We start from the raw sequence: 21,101 nt of genomic DNA, 5'->3' as shown, positions 1-21,101 counted from the left end.
CAACCTCTGCCTACATACCTTGAAAAACAAGAGCTTACTACCTTCTAGGATAGGTTATTACCAGTTTTAATTGTCATTTGAATGTGAAATGAATGATTAAGACAAGCCCAATCGTTAAGAAATTATTCTTTTTAAAAAATTAATTTTTAAGAAATTATTCTAATAAAGAATAATTAAGACATTATTCTTTATTAATCCCCAATCTTCTGGTCTACATTTTCAGTTCTGTACCTGGGGCTACGTGGGCCTGAGATCTTAGCATCCCAGAGCTGGAAGGTTCCTCAACTGGGCTCAGTCTAATTGTTCTTCCATAGGATAGCCATTCAAAACTACCCATTATGCTCTAGAGTCATGGCAGCATGCTCAGCCCTCTAATTTTGCAAGTCAGCAAACATTTGTTAAGCACCCACTGTTTGCCCAGTACTATGCTAAGCACTGGCATAAAAAGAGGCAAAAGATAGTCCTTGACTTCAAAGAGATCTAATGGAGGAGACAATTTATGAACAACTATGTACAAACTCTTTATAGGATCAATAGGAAATTATCAATAGTGGGGAGATACTAGAATGAACGAGATTGAAAAAGGCTTTTTATAGGAGGCAAGATTTTCTCTGGGACTTGGCCCGGGAAGCCAAGAGGTAGAGCTAAGGAGGGAGAATGTCCCAAACATGGAGCATAGCCTGTGAAAATGCTCTGAGTTGGGATATACTATGAAACAGTCAAGAAACTGAGGTGCAAAGAGGCTAGGGGACCTTGGATCAAAGATCCCCAGAGACCATCTAGTCCAATCTCCTCATTTTACAGTTGAGGAAACTAAGGCCCTTAGAGGTAAAGTTACTTACCCAAGGTCACTTAGATAGAAATAACAGAGTTAGCCTTCAAACTCAGATGCTTGGACTCCTCAAATAGTACCTTTCCCACCGCACAGCAATATCTCACATATTTCCCTTGAGCATTTTCTTTGCTTTGTATAATATCCCCAGTTCCTTCAACCATCCCTCATACGCTGTCATTGATCCCTTTCACATTCTACTCCTGTCTTTCTCAGATCCCCAAATGAGCCCAATGGTCTGGATGGGGTCTGACCGAGGTAGAAGATGGTGGGGCTCTGACCTCCTTCACTTTATCTTTCCATGCAGTGTAGTTAATTTCTTTTTTTAATTTATTAATTAATTTGTTTTTAGTTTTCAACATTCACTTCCAGAAGTTTTAAATTTTCTTCCCCTCCCTCCCCAAGACTGCATGCAATCTGATATAGGCTCTATACATTAAACACATTTTAAACACATTTTCACACATTAAACACATTTTCACATTTGTTATGTTGTGTAGAAGAGTAACAAATCAGAGAAACTATGAGAAAGAAAACAAAACAAAACAAAAAAGAAAATAGTCTGCTTCCAACTGCATTCCAATTCCATAGTTCTTTCTCTGGATGTGGATGACATTTTCCATCATGAGTCTTTTGGAAATGTTTTAGGTCTTTGCATTACTAAGAAGGGTTAAGTCTTTCAAAATCAGTCCTTGCACATTGTGGCTGTTACTGTGTACAATGTTCTCCTGGTTCTGTTCACTTCACTCACCATCAGTTTGTATAAGTCTTTCCAGGTTTTTCTGAAATCCATCTATTCATCATTTCTTATATCACAATAATATTTCATTACATTTATATATAGTGTGGTCAATTTCATCTAGATTCATAGACTTAGAGCTGAAACAGACTAGAGATCAGTTAGTCCAACCCTTCCCACCCCCAGTTTACAGATGAATAAACTGAGACCCTGAGACATTAAGTGATGTGTCTAGAATCTCAAAGGAAGTAAGTATAAGAATCTGGGTTTGAATCCAAGTCCACTTATAATGATAACAGCAGTAATAATATCAGTATTGCTAGTAGGTAACATTTATATAGCTCTTTAGGGTTTTCAAAGCACTTTAAACATATTATCTTCTCCAAACCATACACCAAACCTGCAAGGAAGATGTTATTTTTATTCCCCTTTTATAGATGAGGAAACTGAGACTGACAACAATTCAGTAATAAATTGCCTAAGGTCACATGGCTAGGAAGTATCAAGGGCAGGATTTGGGTCAGAAAATCCTGACTCCAGCATTCTAATTAAACATTGCATGGCTTAGCCACTAAATCCATCAGTCTTTCCTTTGTGCCATATTGCCTTTTTGTTAGATTATAATGACATGGGGCAAACTAGTAGCCAGTTGGTGTGGGTAAGAAGGCACTTGGAAATTCTTTAGCTCCAGACAACAGTCACCATAAACAATCCACTGTAGAGGTCCTGATGGGCAAATACAAAAAGAATGTGTCTAATTTCTGATTCTGTCTCCATAGCTACACCCTGCATCAAAGCTATCAGCCCAAGCGAAGGCTGGACCACTGGTGGGGCCATGGTGATCATCATAGGGGACAATTTCTTTGATGGACTCCAAGTTGTATTTGGGACCATGCTTGTATGGAGTGAGGTAGGCAAAGTCAGTCTTTTCATTCAGTCTTGATTGGTTCAAGAGCTTGATCCTAATCATCCAGACCGTGCTGAGCATTTACTTCACCTAAGGCACCACACTGGGAAGTGAGGATTAACAGATAGATAATAGAGTAATAGATGATAGATTCATAATATTGTTGTGGTTGTGTTCATCCTTCGTTGCCGAAGAAGATCATGCCATCAGAGAAATGGTGACATGACTTGCACTTGACTTTGTTTTGAGTGAGGGAGAGCTTCTCCTCCACCAGGAGAAGTAGAAGTATAATCCAGTAGTGAAAGAAGACAAACGGATGAAAAAAGATTGAGGACACCAATGGGTTAGCTTCTTAAGTGCCAAATAAGTGATAAAGACAGCAAGAATCAAGCACTTAATTAGTCAAGAAGTACTGATTAAGCATCGACTATTCCCGGAATCGTGCTAGGAGCTGGGGACCCAAAGACATAATAATTCATGAGATTCAGAGATCAAAGTGACCTTAGAAATCATCTAGCACCCATTTTACAGAGCAGGAAATTGAGGTCTGGAAGAAACAAGGGTTCAGTGGTTTGTCCAAGCTCATGCAAGTGGTGAGTGCTCAAGAGAGGATCTGAACATGGCTATTACTTCATAGCTTGGTGCCATCCTGCCATGTATCACATGCACCCTATGACATTCCAGGGACAGAAAAATGGCTGTAGACTGGAATAGCTGGTAAAATCACCATCGGGGTTGGAACTGAACTGGGCAATGAGAGAAGGGGAGGACTGAGAAAAACAGAGAAGAAGCAGGCATTAAAGAAAGGGAGAATGAGGTGAGCTGAGGCATGAAGGTAAAAAGGTGCAGAATGTGTTCAGAAAACACTTAGTAAAATTCAAAGAATGTTAACTAGGCTAGGGAGTCCAGGTCTATGCAGGCACTGACTGTACTTGCACTATAGCAGCTGAGGAAAAATAATGAGCATAGGACTCTAGTGGACAGGAGCAGTTGATCTTGTGGTGACTTTTCCCTTCTCTTCCCAGCCTGATCAGCTGAATTTGCTTTCCAAGCTGATTTTATTCATTCAGTCAGTCAATAAATGTTTGTTAAGTGCCTACATGTGTCAGGCACTATGCTAAACAGTGGCGATACAAATACACAAAACAAAATAAAACAAAAAAACAAAACAAAAAAACAAAAACCCAGTCCTTACTCTCTGAAGACATTTTTCCTAAAGCCTGCCCAGGGACAATTTCTACTTTGTGCTGCAGGTGTTAAATGGCTAGTTACCACTCCCAAAACCTCGTGGCTGGAGGAGAGGGAGGGTTAGTGTTGCATGGCGGTGAGAGACAGCCCCTAGCTCTCTTTCTTTTCCCATTATTTTTTCTCACTTGTTTCCTCTCCAGCTGATAACACCCCATGCCATCAGAGTCCAGACTCCCCCTCGGCACATCCCTGGAGTGGTGGAAGTCACATTATCATATAAGTCTAAACAGTTCTGCAAAGGGGCCCCAGGAAGATTCATTTACACAGGTAAGTACCCTTGCTTTTGCTCCTAATGAGACCTTCTCTCTGCCCTATTGCATTTTCTAAGTCATCTGTAAAATGGGGATAATAATACCTCTGAGGACCAAGTGAAAGCATATCTGTCAAGGGTTTTGAAAACCATGAGGTACTGTGTAAATGTCAGCCCCTCGCCCTGCTGTGATGATTGTTAGATCTTTCTGTGATGATGCCAAATCTTGGCTCAGATGATAGATTTTCTTCCTTTTCATCCAGCCTTGTGATTTCATTAATGGAGGGAACACCCAGGGAGGAAATCTGCTCTCTTAATGTGGATCAAACACTTGCCTTCTTAGTTGACAGCAGCACCAAGGATTTAAGCAACTTTCCAAGGTGACACAATCAGAATGAGTCAGAAGCAAGACTTAAGCCCAGATGTTTCTTAACTTGACTATGACATGTTCCCAAAATGGTGACTCAGTTCCAACTTGGGCCAGTTCACTTCAACAAATCTTTATCAAGCATCTGGCATGGGAGAAACAGCCCTGACTCTGGAGTCAGGGAATCTGGTGTTCAAATCCAGCCATACAACCTGTGCGACCTTGGGCAAGGTCTTTCATTTCCTTGGGTCTCCTTTTCCTCATCTATAAAGTGAGGAACTTGGATGAGATGGTCTCTGGGGGCCATTTTGATTTTAGATCTGTGATGATCCTATGATGTTAGGAACAACACCCTGTACTAGGTGTTGGATATAAAGACAGGCATACTGTATATGGTTTAGGAGAAATCACAACCTCTGTATTCTATGGGTTTGTTCATCTGGGGTGCAGAGTCATGTAGGAAGATGTTGAGGCTAGGCTGTGATACCAGAACAGAACTGAAGGGACCTTGGCCCAACCATCTCACCCATCACATTAGGTCATAGGAATCCTCATATCCTCTCTGGAGGTCTTCAGAAAGAGACTGGATGGCCGTTTGTTGGGGATGTTGGATGTCATTCTTTGTCATGAGATTTTGGACTTATGGCTTCTGAAGTCCATTCCATGATTCTGTGAAATAAATCTGTTTTGAAGAAGATTCTTATGAGGTATGGATTAGACTACCTGGTCTCTGAGGTCTCCTCCAACTTTGAGAATCTATGGTTCCATAAGCCAATGCCTTGGATGAGGGCTTAAAATGACCTTATAATGTTTTATACAGAATCCAACTCTGTAGGGGATAAAACCATTGTAAGTTTGGGGATGGATAAAGTTATCAACCATTAACTCAAATATTTGTTGAGTACCTCAAACCCTTGAAGTCCATAAAGAGAGAAACAAAATGAATAAAGGTATTAATCACCCCCTGGGCCAGGATTTATTAATCACCTACTGTATACCAGACACTGTGCCAAGCTCAAGGAATACAAAGACAAAAACAAGAACCTGCTCTCATGGAGCTCACATTCTCTTGGGGGAGGCAATGAGTACATGTAGTGGTATGTACAAGATGATGGGGGAGCAGTAAGAAGGTCTCATGTGGAAGAAGGTGGTGCGTGAACTAAGGACTGAGGAAAGCTAGGGACTCTATGAGGCAGAGGTGAGAGAATTATATTCCAATGTAGACAACTGCCAAAGCAAAGGTAAGGCCATGGGAAATGGACTTCTGTGAGTGGGGAACAGTATAAAGGCCAAATGAACTGACCCAGAGAGTTTATGATGATGAACATATGGTGTGTGAGGAGGTGGCGGGTTCACCCTTCCACTTGGAAATCTTCCTGAATAGACTAGATGAACATTTGTTGGGTCTACTGTATTTTGTGTATTGGTTGCACTAAATTGCCACACTGCCAACTCTCAAATTTTGCAATTCTGTGAATAACATGTCATAAGGATGTTAGAAAGGGTCAGTCGTGTGTGTTCCAGTGAGAAAGCATAGTGGACCTAGAAAGTATGTGCAGGGAAGAAGGATAATGGGGATTTTATTGGGTAGATATGTAGTACAGACCCAGATCATGGAGGGACTAGTGTAGAGCTGGAAGAGACTTTAGAAACCATTTAGTTCAATCCCTTCATTTTACAGATGTGGAAACTGATGGCCAGAGGAATTGATGGAATTTATGTATTCAACAATAGGGAGCTCTGGTGACTTCTGGAACAGGAGAGTGCCATGAAAATTATGTTTTCTCAGGTTGAATCTTGGAGTGGTCCAGAGGCTGTGTTGGAGGGGGAGGGTCACTGGAGGCAGGAAGATTAGGTGCAAAGCTACCCTTTGAAGTGAAAGAAAAAGAAAAAAAATGGTAGATGAAAGGGAAGAATTTTACAAGTTGGGAAATGCACTAGGCTCATGATCCTTTTTTCAAAGCTACTGTACATGTCCTGAGGGCATTTATCTCTTTCTCCTTTCCAACTCACCAGCCTCCGGTGGTTATCTAGAGTAGGACTTATTGCCTTTTGCATTTGGGGCCCAATATCATTTTATAGATTTGTAAATGTCAATTGTACGTGCTATTTTCTTCTGCTATAGAATAAAAGCTTCCAAAGGGCAGAATCTGTTGGATTTTTGTTTATTGGATTTATCCTCCACAGTGCCTGGTACAGAGCAGGTGCTTAATTAATGCTGGCTGGACTGAACTGAACTGCAAGAAAAAAATGCAGTCTGAATATAGGATAAAGAATATTAACTTGCATGGAATCAGGGGATATTGGCCATAATAAGCATATCAAACTTCTTGAATTAGATTGAGTAGTCCTAGGTCTCCAGGCTCTGCCCCTAATTAGCTGTGTGATCATGGGTAAGTCACTTTACTTCCCTGGGACCTACTTCCTCATCTATTAAATGGCAGTGGTGGTTGGGGGGGAGGGGGTGGGAAGGGAGATCTCAAAGGCCTCTTCCAGCTTTAAAAATTTTATGATTCCATGAAATAGACACAGACAGTCTAGGAAACCTTCCATCTGGCTTTAATATCTGACTCGACATTCTTGGCCATGACCTGTGTTTGAGTGGAGATGCAGGTCTAGGAAAAGGTCTGTGTAGCTATGGTCGTGTTACAGCTAATGTTTGGCTCCTCACGTTTTTAAGATGGAAAGAGGTGACAGAGATATTTAAGAGTGGTGATAAAATAACAAGACAGCTTTGTGGCTCATAAATGGGTCCTGAAGGGGCTTCCAAGAGAGAAGTTAGTGCCAGTGACGTTTTGAACGTTGTCAGGCTAAGTAACAACAGCGACAAGAGTTCGTATTTATATGTTGTGTTAAGCTTTGCAGAGTTCTTTACTTATGCTAACTCATTTGATTCTTTCTATAACCCTGAGAGGTAGATGCTATTCTGATCCCTATTTTACAGATGGGGGAACTGAGGTACATGGATGGCAAACAACTTGCCTAGGGTCACAGAGCTTGTAAGTTTCTGAATAAGACTCAAATTCAGGTCCTCTTGACTCCAAACACTATCTGCTCTGTCCCCTCCATGGTTATGTGTGTAGTCTCCCAGGGGGACTATTTTGAAAGAGATGAAACTGTTTTAGATGAATAACTAGTAGTCTATTCACTCATTCATTTGTTCATTCCTTTGTCCCTTCAATCAATGCCAAAACATCTTGATTCTGGTAGTAAAAGTGCTGGGATTGGAGTCAGGATGGCCCTGGTTTTCAGTTACATTTCTGACTCATACTGACTGTGTGACCTTGGGAGGGTCATTTATACCTTCCATGAAGAATTCTAAGCTTTAGAATAGTTGGAAGTTTGATAGGAGTTCCCTATACCACTCAAATCACAGGTCCAGTCCCTAATTTTATCCTTATTATGTCCTGTACATTAAATAATGTTATTTTCTCACGGATCATCAGTATGGTTGATTATCAGCTGCCCTCACTCTCCACAGCTATCTCCCCAATGCAGAGTTGGGGAGAGGGGTGAGAAGAAAAGCACAAACTCCCCAAGAATACATGAACGGATCACCACCAAGAGGTCAGATGATACTAAGGGAGATTAATGCAGGGTGGGAGTAATACATTAATTTCCCTTAGCCCAAACTCCCTTCCCCACCTCTGCAGAAGGGTCCATTGATGTATTCTTAAGGAGTCTGTGCTTTTTTTCTCACTCCTTCCACCAACTCTTCACTGGGGAAATACTAACCCTCTAAGACTAGAAATGGCAGAGAAGGTACTGACCTAAATGATAGAGGGAATTTCCTCACCTGGGACTTCCATGTACCAGTGAAATCCCAGGTTCAGCCCCCATTGCCAGGGGACACAAAACCAAACCTGGATCCTCGCTAGTTCTTGAGCCTGGCTGTTTTTACATACCTTGCCCCCCACCCCCAGATCAGTTTTCTTGATCCGGTATTGCCTTGGCTAATATCTGTGGAGGCACAACATATTAGTGTTCTCTTTACTATCCACATTATTACTGCCACCATTCTACAGCACTATGATAAAAACTATGGTGTGGCCATAGTGCAATAGATCGGTCATCTCATCTAGTCCAAGACTCCTAGAAGACAGAAGCATGGGATTTTAGAATTGGAAGCAACCTTGGCATCCAATGAACTTGGTCTTGAAAAAGGCAGTTATTTGTAGAAAGATGTTTCTGACCAGAAGTTCTTTTTCTGGTCCCAAACCCATTTAGTTTGGGATAGATTCAATATGTGTGTTTATAGGGGATGGTAGTGGGGTGGGCTCTGGTAGGGGGGCAGAAAAGGAATGAAATAGAGAGAGGGAAGTCCAAACTCTCTTCCAGAGGCCACCATCAGCAAGCAAAACCCCAAACCCAAACCACCCAGGGAGGAGCATCAGGACAGCTCTGGAGCCCAGTAACACTAGCCAGAAACTTTTACTGTGAGGTTGCTGGATCAAATGTATCCCAGTTTAGTGGAGCTGGGAAACAGAAACCATCTGGGGATGGTTCCAGGCCCAATGGGAAGTGAATTGGTGGTCTTGTGCCCCTTCCCACTGAGAAAAGTTGACAAGGAGAACTAATTGGTGACCCAATAGGGAAGCTGAGCCCAATAGCTGGACATGGAACGAGATGGAATGTACCCTGGAAATGTCTGGAAGAGCCATCTCCTATGTCAGACCTTAGCCCCGTCCCATGCTGGTCTGTCACTCCCTGGCCTCTTCTCTTGTGGAGCCAGTGGACAAAGGGCTCTCCTCTTTCCAGTTAGATTGGCTTCCTGAGAGCAGGACTTCTGTAGAAACCTTCTGCTGCCCTAGGTCAGATTAGGGCCTCAAATATACCAAATCAGACAGTCCCACAATAAAATGGGAAGAGTTGGGAGGGGACTGGGAATAATATGTGAGGAGCCGTGGGGTGCCATGGAGAAAGGGTTTGGTATGGTGTAAGGAGAGACCTGGGTTTGAATCCTGCCTCTGACACTGGGCTGCAACCGTGAGCAAGTCCCTTAGCCCCATGCCTCCTGACGTTCACCTGTGAAATGGTGGAGAATGTTACCCATGGCTCATGAAGGCCATAGTACAAGCACAGGCTCTGATGGCTCTATGGATCCAATGAATGTTTATTAGTCAATCAACAAATACTTAGCATGTGTCAGGTAGTGTGCTGAGCACTGAGGATACAGAAAAAGTAAAGAAAAAAAGTTTGTTTTCAAGGAATTTCTAGAGGATGGGGATGGATACAGCATATAAACAGAGAGGTCAATGCAAGAGAATTGAGTCGGGAGAGGCTTGAGTAAGGCTCCTGTAGAAGTGCTGTAAGGCTCACTTAAAGTAATAAGTACAAACTTTTCTAAACCTTAAAGTTTTGTATAATATGAGCTGTTATTCCCAACGGAGGCACCAAAAGTGGCCATTTTAAGTGTTCAGATTCCTTATTTTATAAAGAACCTCACAAGTCCCTAATCATCATCTTTTCAGGGATGGATTTTATGAGCTCTTGGTGTCCTCCCACTGAGGTTTCCAACCCTCTCTCAATATCAGGATCCCCTGTGAAAGAAAGACTTACAATGTCCAAACATGTATGACCATAGGAGGTCAACCAAGATTGTGGGAAGACTGGAAGCCTCATGTAACAAACAGAGGTGGGAATTGTAAAGAAGGATTTTCCCTTGAGGCCAGGAAAAATTGCCTACCCCCTTAGAGCTGTCCAAAAGGGCTGACCTTCCTCCAGAGGTGGTCGATTCTCCCTCATTGGAGGGCTTGGAGCTAAGGCTTAATGAGCCCTTGCCAGAGCTGTGGAAGAAGGGGCTCAGCTATGGGTTGGATTAGATAGTCACTTAAGGGCCTAATCCAGTGGAAAAAGTAGGGTTTTTCTGCCTTTTTTGCATCCTCCAAACTTAGCACCATGTATGACATAGTCAGCACTTAATATATATTTGTTGACTGACAAATAAATGCTAGATTTGGACTTGGAGGACTTGTGATCAAAACCTATCCTTTCTCTTTATTCAGTTTTCTTACCAATTTAATGAGGGGGGTTGACCTAGATGACATTTAAGTTCCTTTCACACTGCCCATCTATGATTCTATGATACTTTGGGGCCCTTATAAGTTCTGACGATCCTTACCCTGACTCCCATTCTCACAGACTAATCTCATGGACCCAGATCTTGGCTAACACGTTTCTAGTTGAATATTATTAATATAATCATTTAACCTTAAATAACTTTTAGGAAGGAGTATTTACTAAGATGTTAGAGTAGAGCCAGGTAGTTCCCTCAAACATCCCATCAGGTACCTGTGACACTCTCCCAGAAGTACATAGAGAGCCCATTGGTAAAGTAGGTCCAAGTTTGGAGGGCATGTTTGACAAAGGAGTAACTTACAGTTCCTAATCTCTGAAAGTCCTTTCCTCGCATTCGTGGTGATCCAAAAGTTCCCCATAAGTACAGAGAATCTGTGTAGAGTCTGTCCTTAGCTTATAAGGTAGCCATTGCCTGCTAGCTGGTCCAAGGATACCCATAGGATACTGATGAGAAAAAATAGGTAGTCTGAAACTGTCTGGACCCTTTGAGGTTCACAAGGCCCTTCTCTGGCCAAAAAATATTTCTTTTGTGGGGGAGGGAATGGAAGAGAGGGTACTTGGCCAAGGCCAAACTTGAGGCCTCCTTCTCCCCTTCCCCCGAGGTGATGTTCCTCCTTAGCCATGTGCTGGAAAGCCACACTTGCTCCAGTTTCTGGAACTCTATCCCTTTCTCAACTTGTTTGAGAATTTATAGACGATCCCTGGGGTATGGCCAAGTTTCCTCCATCTATCCAAACAGATTCCAGTTCAAAAGGCCTTTTAGCACTTAGTCTAAGGTCTGTGAGTGATTAATTGATTAAGACGTGTTCCCACCAAGTTAAGGTATCAGGGCTAAAATGGGGCAGGGTGGTTTTGACCCCCTCCTTACACTATGGACCTCCCCACGTCTCAGTTTTCTCAGCTGTAAAATGAAGGTGTTGGATGCTAGATTGCCTTAAAGGTTTCTTCTGCCTCTAAACCTGTGGGCCTTAAAACTCTGAGGTTCTGTGCCTGTGATTCTGATGATTATTTAAGGCACTGGGGATGATCAACCAACTATGTAAGTTCGTTTAGATCATAGGATTGTACAGTTAGAGCTAGAAGATCTATTAGAGCTCACTGAGCCCAAACTTGTGTTATAGATTCAGAAATGGAGACATGGAGAGGGCCATAGTACCCTAGGTTTAGATCTAGATGGAATCTTAGAGGTCATCTAGCCCAGCCCCTTTATTTTACAGATGAGGAAACTGAGGTACAAAGAATTTCATAGGAGCATAAAGTCATAGATTTAGAGCTTGAAATCACATTAGAGGTCATTATATTCACCCCCCTCCCCATTTTACAGTGGACCCTGAGGCCCAGAGAACCCTTAGGACCCTTAGGCTCTGCCTAAGTTCACATAGTTAAGCAAATTAAAGAAAAAGATTCACACCCAGTTCCTCTGACTCAGAATCCAATTTTCGCTCCAGTGTGCTTGAAAAAAAAGAAAAATAATCCTGACTTAAGACAGAGGAAGAAACCTGAAACCTTGATCTTTGGTATTAGGGCCCTGTGTGGAACTGTTGGAAGAATTACCCGATCAGATTTGGGAGCAGGGGGAGGTAACCTGGCATTTCAGAGGAGTCTTCATTCTTCAGAAGGAATCCTTTTGGAAAGAAATTTTGGAGTACTTAGTTGGGGAAGTTCAACCCCCCACTATGTGCCCCCAACGCTGACAGTTTCTGTGCTGCCATAATGAGCCCTTGCCATTAATTTTAGCCTCACCTGCTGTAATTAGCCAAACTGGAGTAATCAGCTCCCTGAGGTGGTTGGTGTTGCTGATGCCAAGGGCTGCAGGAGCAACACCCCACCTCTGAAAATGACATGTTTTCTTCCCACTCATGATATCATGGGACTGTTTTTTCTCACACCACCATTTGATAGGATGCCTCCAGCTAGCGCTGAAGAAAGTGATTGGTTTTTTTTTTTATTATTTACCCCCTTACCCCAGGCTTATGGGTACTCGGGGCTGTACCCCCACCAACTCAAAAAGTCTCCCTTACTTCTGTGAGCTGAGGAAAATGGAGGTAGATTGTCACCTTGGGCAAGAGCCAGAGAAATATCCTTAGGATCATATGGAGAAAGCCTAGATTTGGGATTTTATTGTTGAAGGAAAATTCCTGGTGAGGAAGCTCTCTCCCCCATGTAGGTTGTACCTCATCTCCAATTTAACATGAAAGAACTGCCCAGAACATTGAGAGCTTAAATGACGTGCCCAGTCTCATAACTTGTCAGAGGCAAGATGTAGACCCTAGCTTTGAGGCTAGATTCCTATCCACTATCCAGTATCACCTATATTGACTCATAGGTTTATAGATTTAATACTGGAAGGGATCCTAGTTTAAGCCCCTCATGAGGGGACAATTGAGAGAAAATAGGGCCCAGAGATATGAACTGACCTGCCCAAGATCACACAAGTCATCAATGGCCAAGACCTTATCTTCCCCTCAGAATCAGAAGTGCAGGGAAAAGGTGATCTTAGCAGGGACGCAGGGACAACAGAGCACAATTTAAAATATATTCTGTTACAAGTGTTAACTTTGCCATTCCTATCCTACCTTGGCACCACTTCTCAACTCTCTTTCGCAAGGGGCATCTGTATGAGTCAGTAAGTATTTATTAAGCAGCTACTATGTGCTGAGCACCATGATAGGTGCTGGGGAGTCAAAGAAAGGCAAATGACATTCAACTTCTCCATAATACTTTGAAAAGTAATTTCTGTTATAAGTGGATATTGCCTTTGACTACTGTTTCTTTCTTCTGGGCAAGGAGATCAGAGGTTTGCTGACTGAGATGTTTTAGGGGGATTCTTTTGACCTCTTTGACGTGATTTCTTTTATATTAGTTATGCTTCTGTTATAAATGGTGGCATTTGGTGTCAATGTCTTTCCTTTATCTATTTTTTATATTTCAGCATTGATAGCTTATTTGAGCAGGTTGGTTTGGAGCTGTAGCACCTCTTCGTATTTATCTTTTCTTGTAATTTGGTGTTGATTTGGTATTATGAAGATAATTTCCCCCATGCCTTCTTTCTCTTTTCTTTCCTAGTATAGTCCTCTTCCCTTCCCTTTTTGTTTATCTTTTAAAATCATCAAAACAGAACAGAATCGTTGCTAGGCTCTCTGTCTAGTTAGACTCCCACTAGGAGCCCTGATCATGATAGGGTTCTGAGGGGACTGAGAATAAGAGTTTATCCTTATTAATCCCCTATGCTTACTACTCACATTTACCATTTTGTCTTTCCTTTATTCACATTTCAAAGTTTCTATGCAGCTCTGGTCTCTTCATCAGAAATACTCGACAATACTCTTATTAAAATGTTCATTTTCTATCCTTTTGGATTGTAGTCAGTTTTGGTAGGTGTTTTATTTGTGATTATAAGCTTAGTGGCTGATAAATCTTGTGAGATCCTGACTAAAGCCTCAGAACTTGAGTTCTTTCTGGTTATTTTCAGGTTTGTTTTTTTTTCTTCCTGGAGGTACTGGATTTTGGTTGGAATATTCCTGAATGTTTTCATTATGTGATTTTCAAGAAGTGACTGGTAGATTCTTTCTATTTCTACTTTGCACTTTGGTTCTAAGAGCTCTGGGTAGTTTTCTTTCATTATCTTTTGAAATGGTTCTAGAATCTTTTTTTTTTGGATGTTATGGCTTTCAGATAGTTTAGTAATGCTTAAATTATCTCTCTTAACTGGTTTTCTGAGTCAGTTGTCTTAAAATATGATATTTTCTTTCATTTGTTTCAGTTTTTAAACTTTTAATATTTCACATCATATCATAGAATCATTGACTTCTACTTGGTTTATGATAATTTTGAAGGAATTTGTTGCTTGGGTAATGTTTTATTCCTCTTGTGCTAAGCTGTTAATTTCTTTTTCAATTCTTTCTTCCATAGCCTTCATTTCTTTTCTAATTTTTCCTCTAGAGCCCTCATTCCATTTAGAAAAATATTTTAAAACTCGTGTTTCATTTCTTCCAGGGATTTTAGTCAAATTTGTGCCCAAGCTGTGTTTTCCTTTGAGGCTTTGCTTGTAGATGTTTTGAAGTCATTCTCTTCTTGTAGGTTTGTGTCTTGAGAGTCTCTGTTACTATAACAGCTTTTTGTGGTGGCATTCTTCCCCTCTCCCCTCATTCTTCAGTCTTCTTCTTGACTTTAGACCTTATGTTAGGGTTGGGCTTTGCCCACTTCTGGAGGGATTAACTGGACTGGTGCTTCTGCTGCTTCATTTGAATATTGAGTGTTGAATTGTTCCAGAGTTTCAGAGACAGTTCAAGTTTTGAGCTGTCCAAAAGTGAAATATTGACTGCCACAAGAGACTATGGATTCATTCTCATTGGACATCTTTAGGAAAAGGCTGGGGAACCACTTAGGCCACTCACTGAGAATCTGGGAGAGGGAAAGATTGAAGAGATATCCTTGAAATTTTGTGATTCTAATATGATCCTACATCTGTGAATCTTTAAACAATACTATCCAAAGAATCAAAATGGCAAGTTACTCAGAGAGCAGTGAAGGGGTATATGGTGTGTTGAAGTAGACTCTAACATATAGCCAGTGTTGGCTTATACAGAAAGAAAGTGGTATAATATCTAGGAAATGTGTGGCAGGGAAGTAGCATAGTAAGAATTTAGGATAACAGTTGGACAGATGTGACTGCATGGTTTCTACAGGATGTGAAAGGATATAGAGAAAGGCCACAAAAGATTGGTTGGACTTATGGGAGGGCATGGGCAAGTCTCACAGGATAAGATGGATACATGGACTCTGGCCTGTACTCTTGCAAAGTGACGAGAATGCAATCTTTGAAATACTCAAATGAAAGCTTCTGTTGTGATCTAAAACAAAAATTGCTGTAGATTTTTAAAAACTTGATACATGAGCTGAATCTAAAATGTAAAGAACTCATCCAACATCTATTTACTGCCCTTCTCTCTTTCTCTTTAAAAAAAAAACATTACTCTGCATTAAAAAAAGCTGTTTAAGAAATGAATCTATTTCTTAGTTAAAAACACCCAAACCGAACATCAAAAGGCAGCCTAAGGACAATTGTTCCCTCCTCAAACTGGAAGCAGGTGGAAGCAATAGCCCTCTTGCTGTCCTGGGGTTTGCCAGTGGCCCCCCATGTGAAATTCACATGTATCATTTCAGTTGAGATGGCCCTACTGGCAGCCTCAGAATGGGGAAAGGAGGCAGGCTCCTCTACCAGAGTGGCAGGCAGCTTCTTAACAGCTCTGCACATTCAGCTCTAATATTCTAAATACACATTATGGGGAGCGGGAGGACACATGGAATAGCTCCGTGGTGGCATTTAGATTTACCCTTGAAATTTATCTTTAATTTTTACAGTTGTCTCCTTAACTGTGTATATTAAGGTCTTCTTCAAACACCCTGCCTTGCTACTGCACTCTTTCCTGACCCCCAAGCGTAATTAAATATTAAATTAATATTTCATTTAAAATTAAATATCAAAGGCTTCCATCTAATCTTTCACTTGTGCCCTGCAGGTGCTTGACTCACATCCTCATTGCTGTGTCCACAAGATGGATACCACCTCTTAATAAAGTGCATAGATATAATCTCCTCAAAAGCATCAAAAAACATTCTGTCATTAATACCCAATGGGATTAGGGTGAGAAGATGCACATCTTCTCAAAACTGGAAGATTTCAGGCCTAACGGCATCCTCCTCTGTTCCAGGAGAGACTGCCCAATGTGATGGTCCAGACGAGAAGCCAGTGGTCACCTCCCTCTCTTGGTCATTATTTGTAAAGTTCTCATCATAACATAGAATTTGTCCCTCAAAGGAATGGGAAAGGACAACAGTTCCTTTTCATTTTGTCTTTGTCCAAACAGGATCATAGGACTGTGGAAATTGAAAAAATTGAGGTCTAAGCATACTCCCCCATTTTACAGGTGAGGCCCACACTATTTAAATGATTTACTGAAGGTCATATGCATGGTAAATAAGTGAAGGGATCAAGAGGTTTCATACAACAAAATCTATTAAGCACCCACTTTGTTTAGGGCAGTGTGTTACAACCTGGAGGAGAAATACAGTCTAAGGAAGACACAATCCCTGACACAATGGAGACCCAGGGACCCAGAAGGCGAGTCATCTAGTCCTCTGCTATTATTCCCACGCCATGATTTTTTGATACATTGTATCCTCATGCCACGATTATCTGATACATTGTATCCCCACACTGTGATTATCTGGTACATTGTATCCCTACTCCATGATTATCTGACACATTGGTAAAAACAATGGATTTGGGGTCTGATGATCTAGGTTTAAATTTGCCTTCTGCATTTTTGGTAAGCTAAGTGACCTTGGGTGAGTCACTCATTTTCTCAGACTTGGGTTCTTCACCTATAAAATGAGGAGACCACGCTTCTCTCCCCTGCCAAATGACCAAATAGATTTCTTTCTAAAACATTTTTGGGCTTCAGGATTTGTTCTAGAGAACAACTTCAAGATCTCTAAAGGCCCTTTCAACTCTAAGTTAATGATTTGAAATTGGAAGGGATCTTAGAGAAGATCAAGTCTGACCTCATTTATAAGTGCTCTGGAGAGAAGATGAATGACTTTCCCAAGATCACACAGCTTAGTTGGGATTCAGCTTCCTGCCTCTCTGTCAATAAACCCATTGCATTTCTATGGTACCCCACTTCCTTTCATGATGAAAACTGGCCAGTTGGCTGTATCTGTATCTATGTATCTCAGTCTCTATGTCTCTATACTATCCTACTTCTCCCTCTTTCTCCTCTCAAATCCCTTTAAAGCAAACTTAGTAATCCCTAAATTTATCATCACTAACCTCAGTGGAGCTGCAGTATTTTTGTCAAAGTGGGTTTTGTTCTCTTAGAGAGGCCTCATATTTTTCCTCCATCAAGCTCTTCAGGATAAAATTCTTGCCTCTGACCTCTCTGCAATAAGAAGCACCAAGGCTCAGTATACACACACACACACACACACACACACACACATGCATACATGCACACATATATGCACAATATATGTACACATATACACATATATTCATGCATACACATTCATGCATGTATACAAACATAAATACACATATCTATCTATCTACCTATACAAATAAAAAATTATAGATACATGCTGTTGAGGAAAGAGCCCTGGATTTGATGTTGGGGAATCTCGGTCCAGACCCCGGTTCTGCCACTTCCTACTTGCATGACCTTGGGTCAGTTCATCTCTCCGGGCCTATTCCCTTTTCTGTAGAATGAATTGACTGGACAAGATGGTCACTGAGGTTGCCTCTAAAGCTACTTTTTGGTGATTCTGGGGTAAGATGGGCTCTGAGGTCCCTTCTAGGTCTAACTAAGATGTTATGATCTCTATGTTCCTTTCTTTTTCTAATTTCTGTTTTTCTGTGATTCTCCATTCACTTCCCTGTTATGTGAAGCAGAGTACCCTATCAGGCTGGGTCAAGTAACTATTTATTAATTGATTCATGGGATCAAAAAGTATATTTAATGGGATGTTGTTGGAGGAGTTTGGGTCATAAAACGACATTCCATCTTCCTGAGGTGAAAGGACAGTAGTGATCTAGTCCAATACCCTCATTTACAGATGATACAACTGAAGCTGGGATGGTAGACATAATTCAATAAGCAAGCATTCTCTCAGACCCAGCGCCTGGCAGTAGAGTCACCACAAAGGTCCTCTAAATATAATCATCTTCCACTTTTCTTTAAAACTTTTCATTTTTCGAAATACTCTCCTTACAATAATTTTGTGGAACAGGTGCTCCAAGGATTTTTAACCCCATGTTACTCCAAGAACTGTATCACTGTATGGCTACATAGTGTTTGAAGGGGGATCCAAACCTAGTCCTCCTGATTCGAGGTCCATCCCTATGGCAGAGGCTCTCATGGCCTCTCTTTGAGAAGCAATTGCCAAAAAACATTATACAATTTTTCCTTTTTTGAAAAAATTAATATTGGGCATGGGCCAGCTCAGATTTTTTTTTCACAAGCTATAGATGTGGTGGTTCCCATTAGATATTTTTAGTTTAAAATGTTGTGGTTAAAAACAAAACTACCCAAATATAATTCTTACAGTTTCTATCTATTGGCCAGAGCCAAGGTATGTAAGTAAGCTAACAATCAGACCCACAATCTGAAGATGAAATGACATACGAGATCCCAGGCCTCAGGAGAATTATTATGAAATCTCAAGGTATTGATGAAAGTTTTTCGAAGCTGATCCAAATGGGATTTAGATTCTGTGGCAGTTGAAATGTGTATTATTAAACTCCTTAAGTAAACCCGAATGGCTCCCAGTGGAGGATTAAGACATTCTATGTATAGCAAAGACGAAATTCTCAGGTCGGGGTTTGCTCGATTGAATTCCCTCCTGATTAGCTTCTGTAATATTTAACTTCATGCCATGCCATAATTATTTAATAAAAAAGTAAATATAAAATATATTTCAGTGGGGAGATGACCTTTTACCTTAATGCTATGTTACTAAAGAAAGACACAGATAAATACAGCCTATAGTTTGGGGCGTGATTCCAATTCACTTTGGGTTTTTACGATGCAATGTTTCTCTTCTGATGCCCATCAGACATGGTGCTGGAATGGCTTCCCATGAGCAGCATTTACCAAGAAGCAAAAGGTAGGAGAGGATGCAGATTGGTGTTGATTGTGGCAGGCAATGGTATAGTTGGTCTTTAGTGCCTGAAGGTTTCCTTATACTTCTCTTGGGTACTCTCTTACCAAAATGGAGTACAATACAAGACTAAAAAGTTGGCTTTGGACATGCCAAGTGGTGGAAATGAACACTGAACATATGTCTCTAGGCTAGTAAGACAAATGGTTCTTTAGGTTGATTTTTCCCTGAACCAACGAATTCAGTGGGAAAAAATCAATCAGAAAACCACAAAATGTGAAAGCTAAAAGGGATCTTAAAAATAATTGAGTCCAGCTCTCTAATTTTTCTGAAGAGTAAAATCAGTCTCACAAAGGTTAAATGAACTCCCCAAGATTATACAACGCATAATCCCTGCCCTCAAAAAGTTTACAATCTAATCTAATCCCATCCACTGATGTGAGATTGTGTAGGTATAGATAGCATAAATGGATCAGAGCTTCTTAGGCTCCTGTCTACACATCTGTGAGATACTTTCTTAACCTGAATTAGGTCTAAAGAGGGGTGATAACTCTGTGCCCCTGAAGTTGCTACCCTAAATGGTGGCATTTGGTAAGCCTATGTGATAGAATGGGTTTAGAATCAGAGGACATGAGTTTGAATCTCAGACCTGTTATGGTGTCTGTGCCCTTGGACAAATTGCTTTCCCTCTCTATGCCTCAGTTTCCTTCTCTGAAAAATGGGGATTGGCATAGATGATCTCCAAGGCCTTTGAAACTCTGAGTTCCATGATTATGACTTTGATTTGGGGAATTTCTAAAGTGCATGCCTTGCAGTACTCTCCATAGTGAGTATATTTATAGCTTGTTCACTGGTTAATAAATAGGGATACACTATCAGTCCAATCCAACTCAACCTGGTGCAAATGACTAACCTTCCTGGGCCTCAGTTGTCTAATTTCTGAGATGACATAGGCAGATCTGATGGCTTTTGGGAGGTCCCTACCATCACTAAATTAGGCTAATATTAGATCACACTTGAGGTGTGAAACATGAGGATGGTTTTCTCTAGACCATTCACTGTTAGGCAACAGTACACCCCTCCCTTTCCATGTCATCAACTAGGACAAAATCTTGGCCTCTTACAGATCCCTATTCTGATTGTAAGTATTGTACAGATGAGTAAATGGAGACAATAAGGGACTATTGACATTGCACATTGCTAGACAGGGAGGATTTGGGAATGCCAGCTTCCAAGTTTCCTTTCTGTACTCTATCTATAACTTATAGACATTTAACCTTGGGGACCACATTAAGACTCAGTAGCTTCACTTTCAAAATGAGAAAAAATGACAGAAAACCTCCGTACCTTGTAGGATCATTCTGAGATTCTGGTGAAAGCCAATATAAAGTTTTGAAGTGGGTGAGGATGCCCCAAATAAGAGATGGTTGTAAGAAGGAGGAGGCTCAGATAGATGTGGCCTTTTAATGTACTATTGAGAAAGACTTCCAAAAGCAGCAGGTAAGCTTGTGGAGGAAACAAGAAAAACAAGAGGCCAAACCATGGCTGCAAGGAGAGAGTTTATGGGATCTGCTTAAATGAGAAGAGGGATAAGGAAGAACAGTGATGCAGGATCTTCAGCATAGAGATTCCTTGGGCCTATCTATGAATGCATGAGAGCGTTCTCATTTACCCCAAAATGTGAATGTTTCTCCCCACCCCCACTGCAGACATAACTTTGTATTCATTTTGTCAACGTTTTGCCTATATTTCTGTACATGGTGCTTGCCTCAGTCCTACCTCCCAATGGAGTATAAGCTCTCTGAGGTCATGAACTATTATTTGTGTGGCACACTTTGTATGCCTAGTGCCTAGTACAGTACATGAAATAACAGATGTTTTAAGGAAATGCTAGTTTCACTGAATTTACAAAGATGAGGAAAGAAACCATCTGGGTGGAAAAGAACATATCAAAAAAGAGTAGGGAGAAAAACAAGAGGGAGAAAAAATAAAAGCTTATTGCGTTTATAAGAAACTGAG

At 41.0% G+C, this 21,101-nt stretch overlaps 1 protein-coding gene across 1 annotated transcript in view; it reads left to right on the top strand.

The window, feature by feature from the left end:
- The window catches only part of EBF2 (EBF transcription factor 2), a 258,990-nt gene that overhangs the window by 209,854 nt on the left and 28,035 nt on the right, over nt 1-21,101 (top strand). The window contains exons 9-10 of the mRNA XM_072637683.1: nt 2,351-2,481; nt 3,867-3,993. Of these exons, the coding sequence (XP_072493784.1) occupies nt 2,351-2,481; nt 3,867-3,993 (258 nt within the window). The remainder of the gene's footprint in view (nt 1-2,350; nt 2,482-3,866; nt 3,994-21,101) is intronic.

The sequence above is a fragment of the Notamacropus eugenii genome, chromosome 1 (genome assembly GCF_028372415.1).
Source record: "Notamacropus eugenii isolate mMacEug1 chromosome 1, mMacEug1.pri_v2, whole genome shotgun sequence".
Classification (NCBI taxonomy): domain Eukaryota; kingdom Metazoa; phylum Chordata; class Mammalia; order Diprotodontia; family Macropodidae; genus Notamacropus; species Notamacropus eugenii.
The sequence above is the reverse complement of the archived record's forward strand: the minus strand, read 5'-3'. Positions and strand labels throughout refer to the sequence as shown.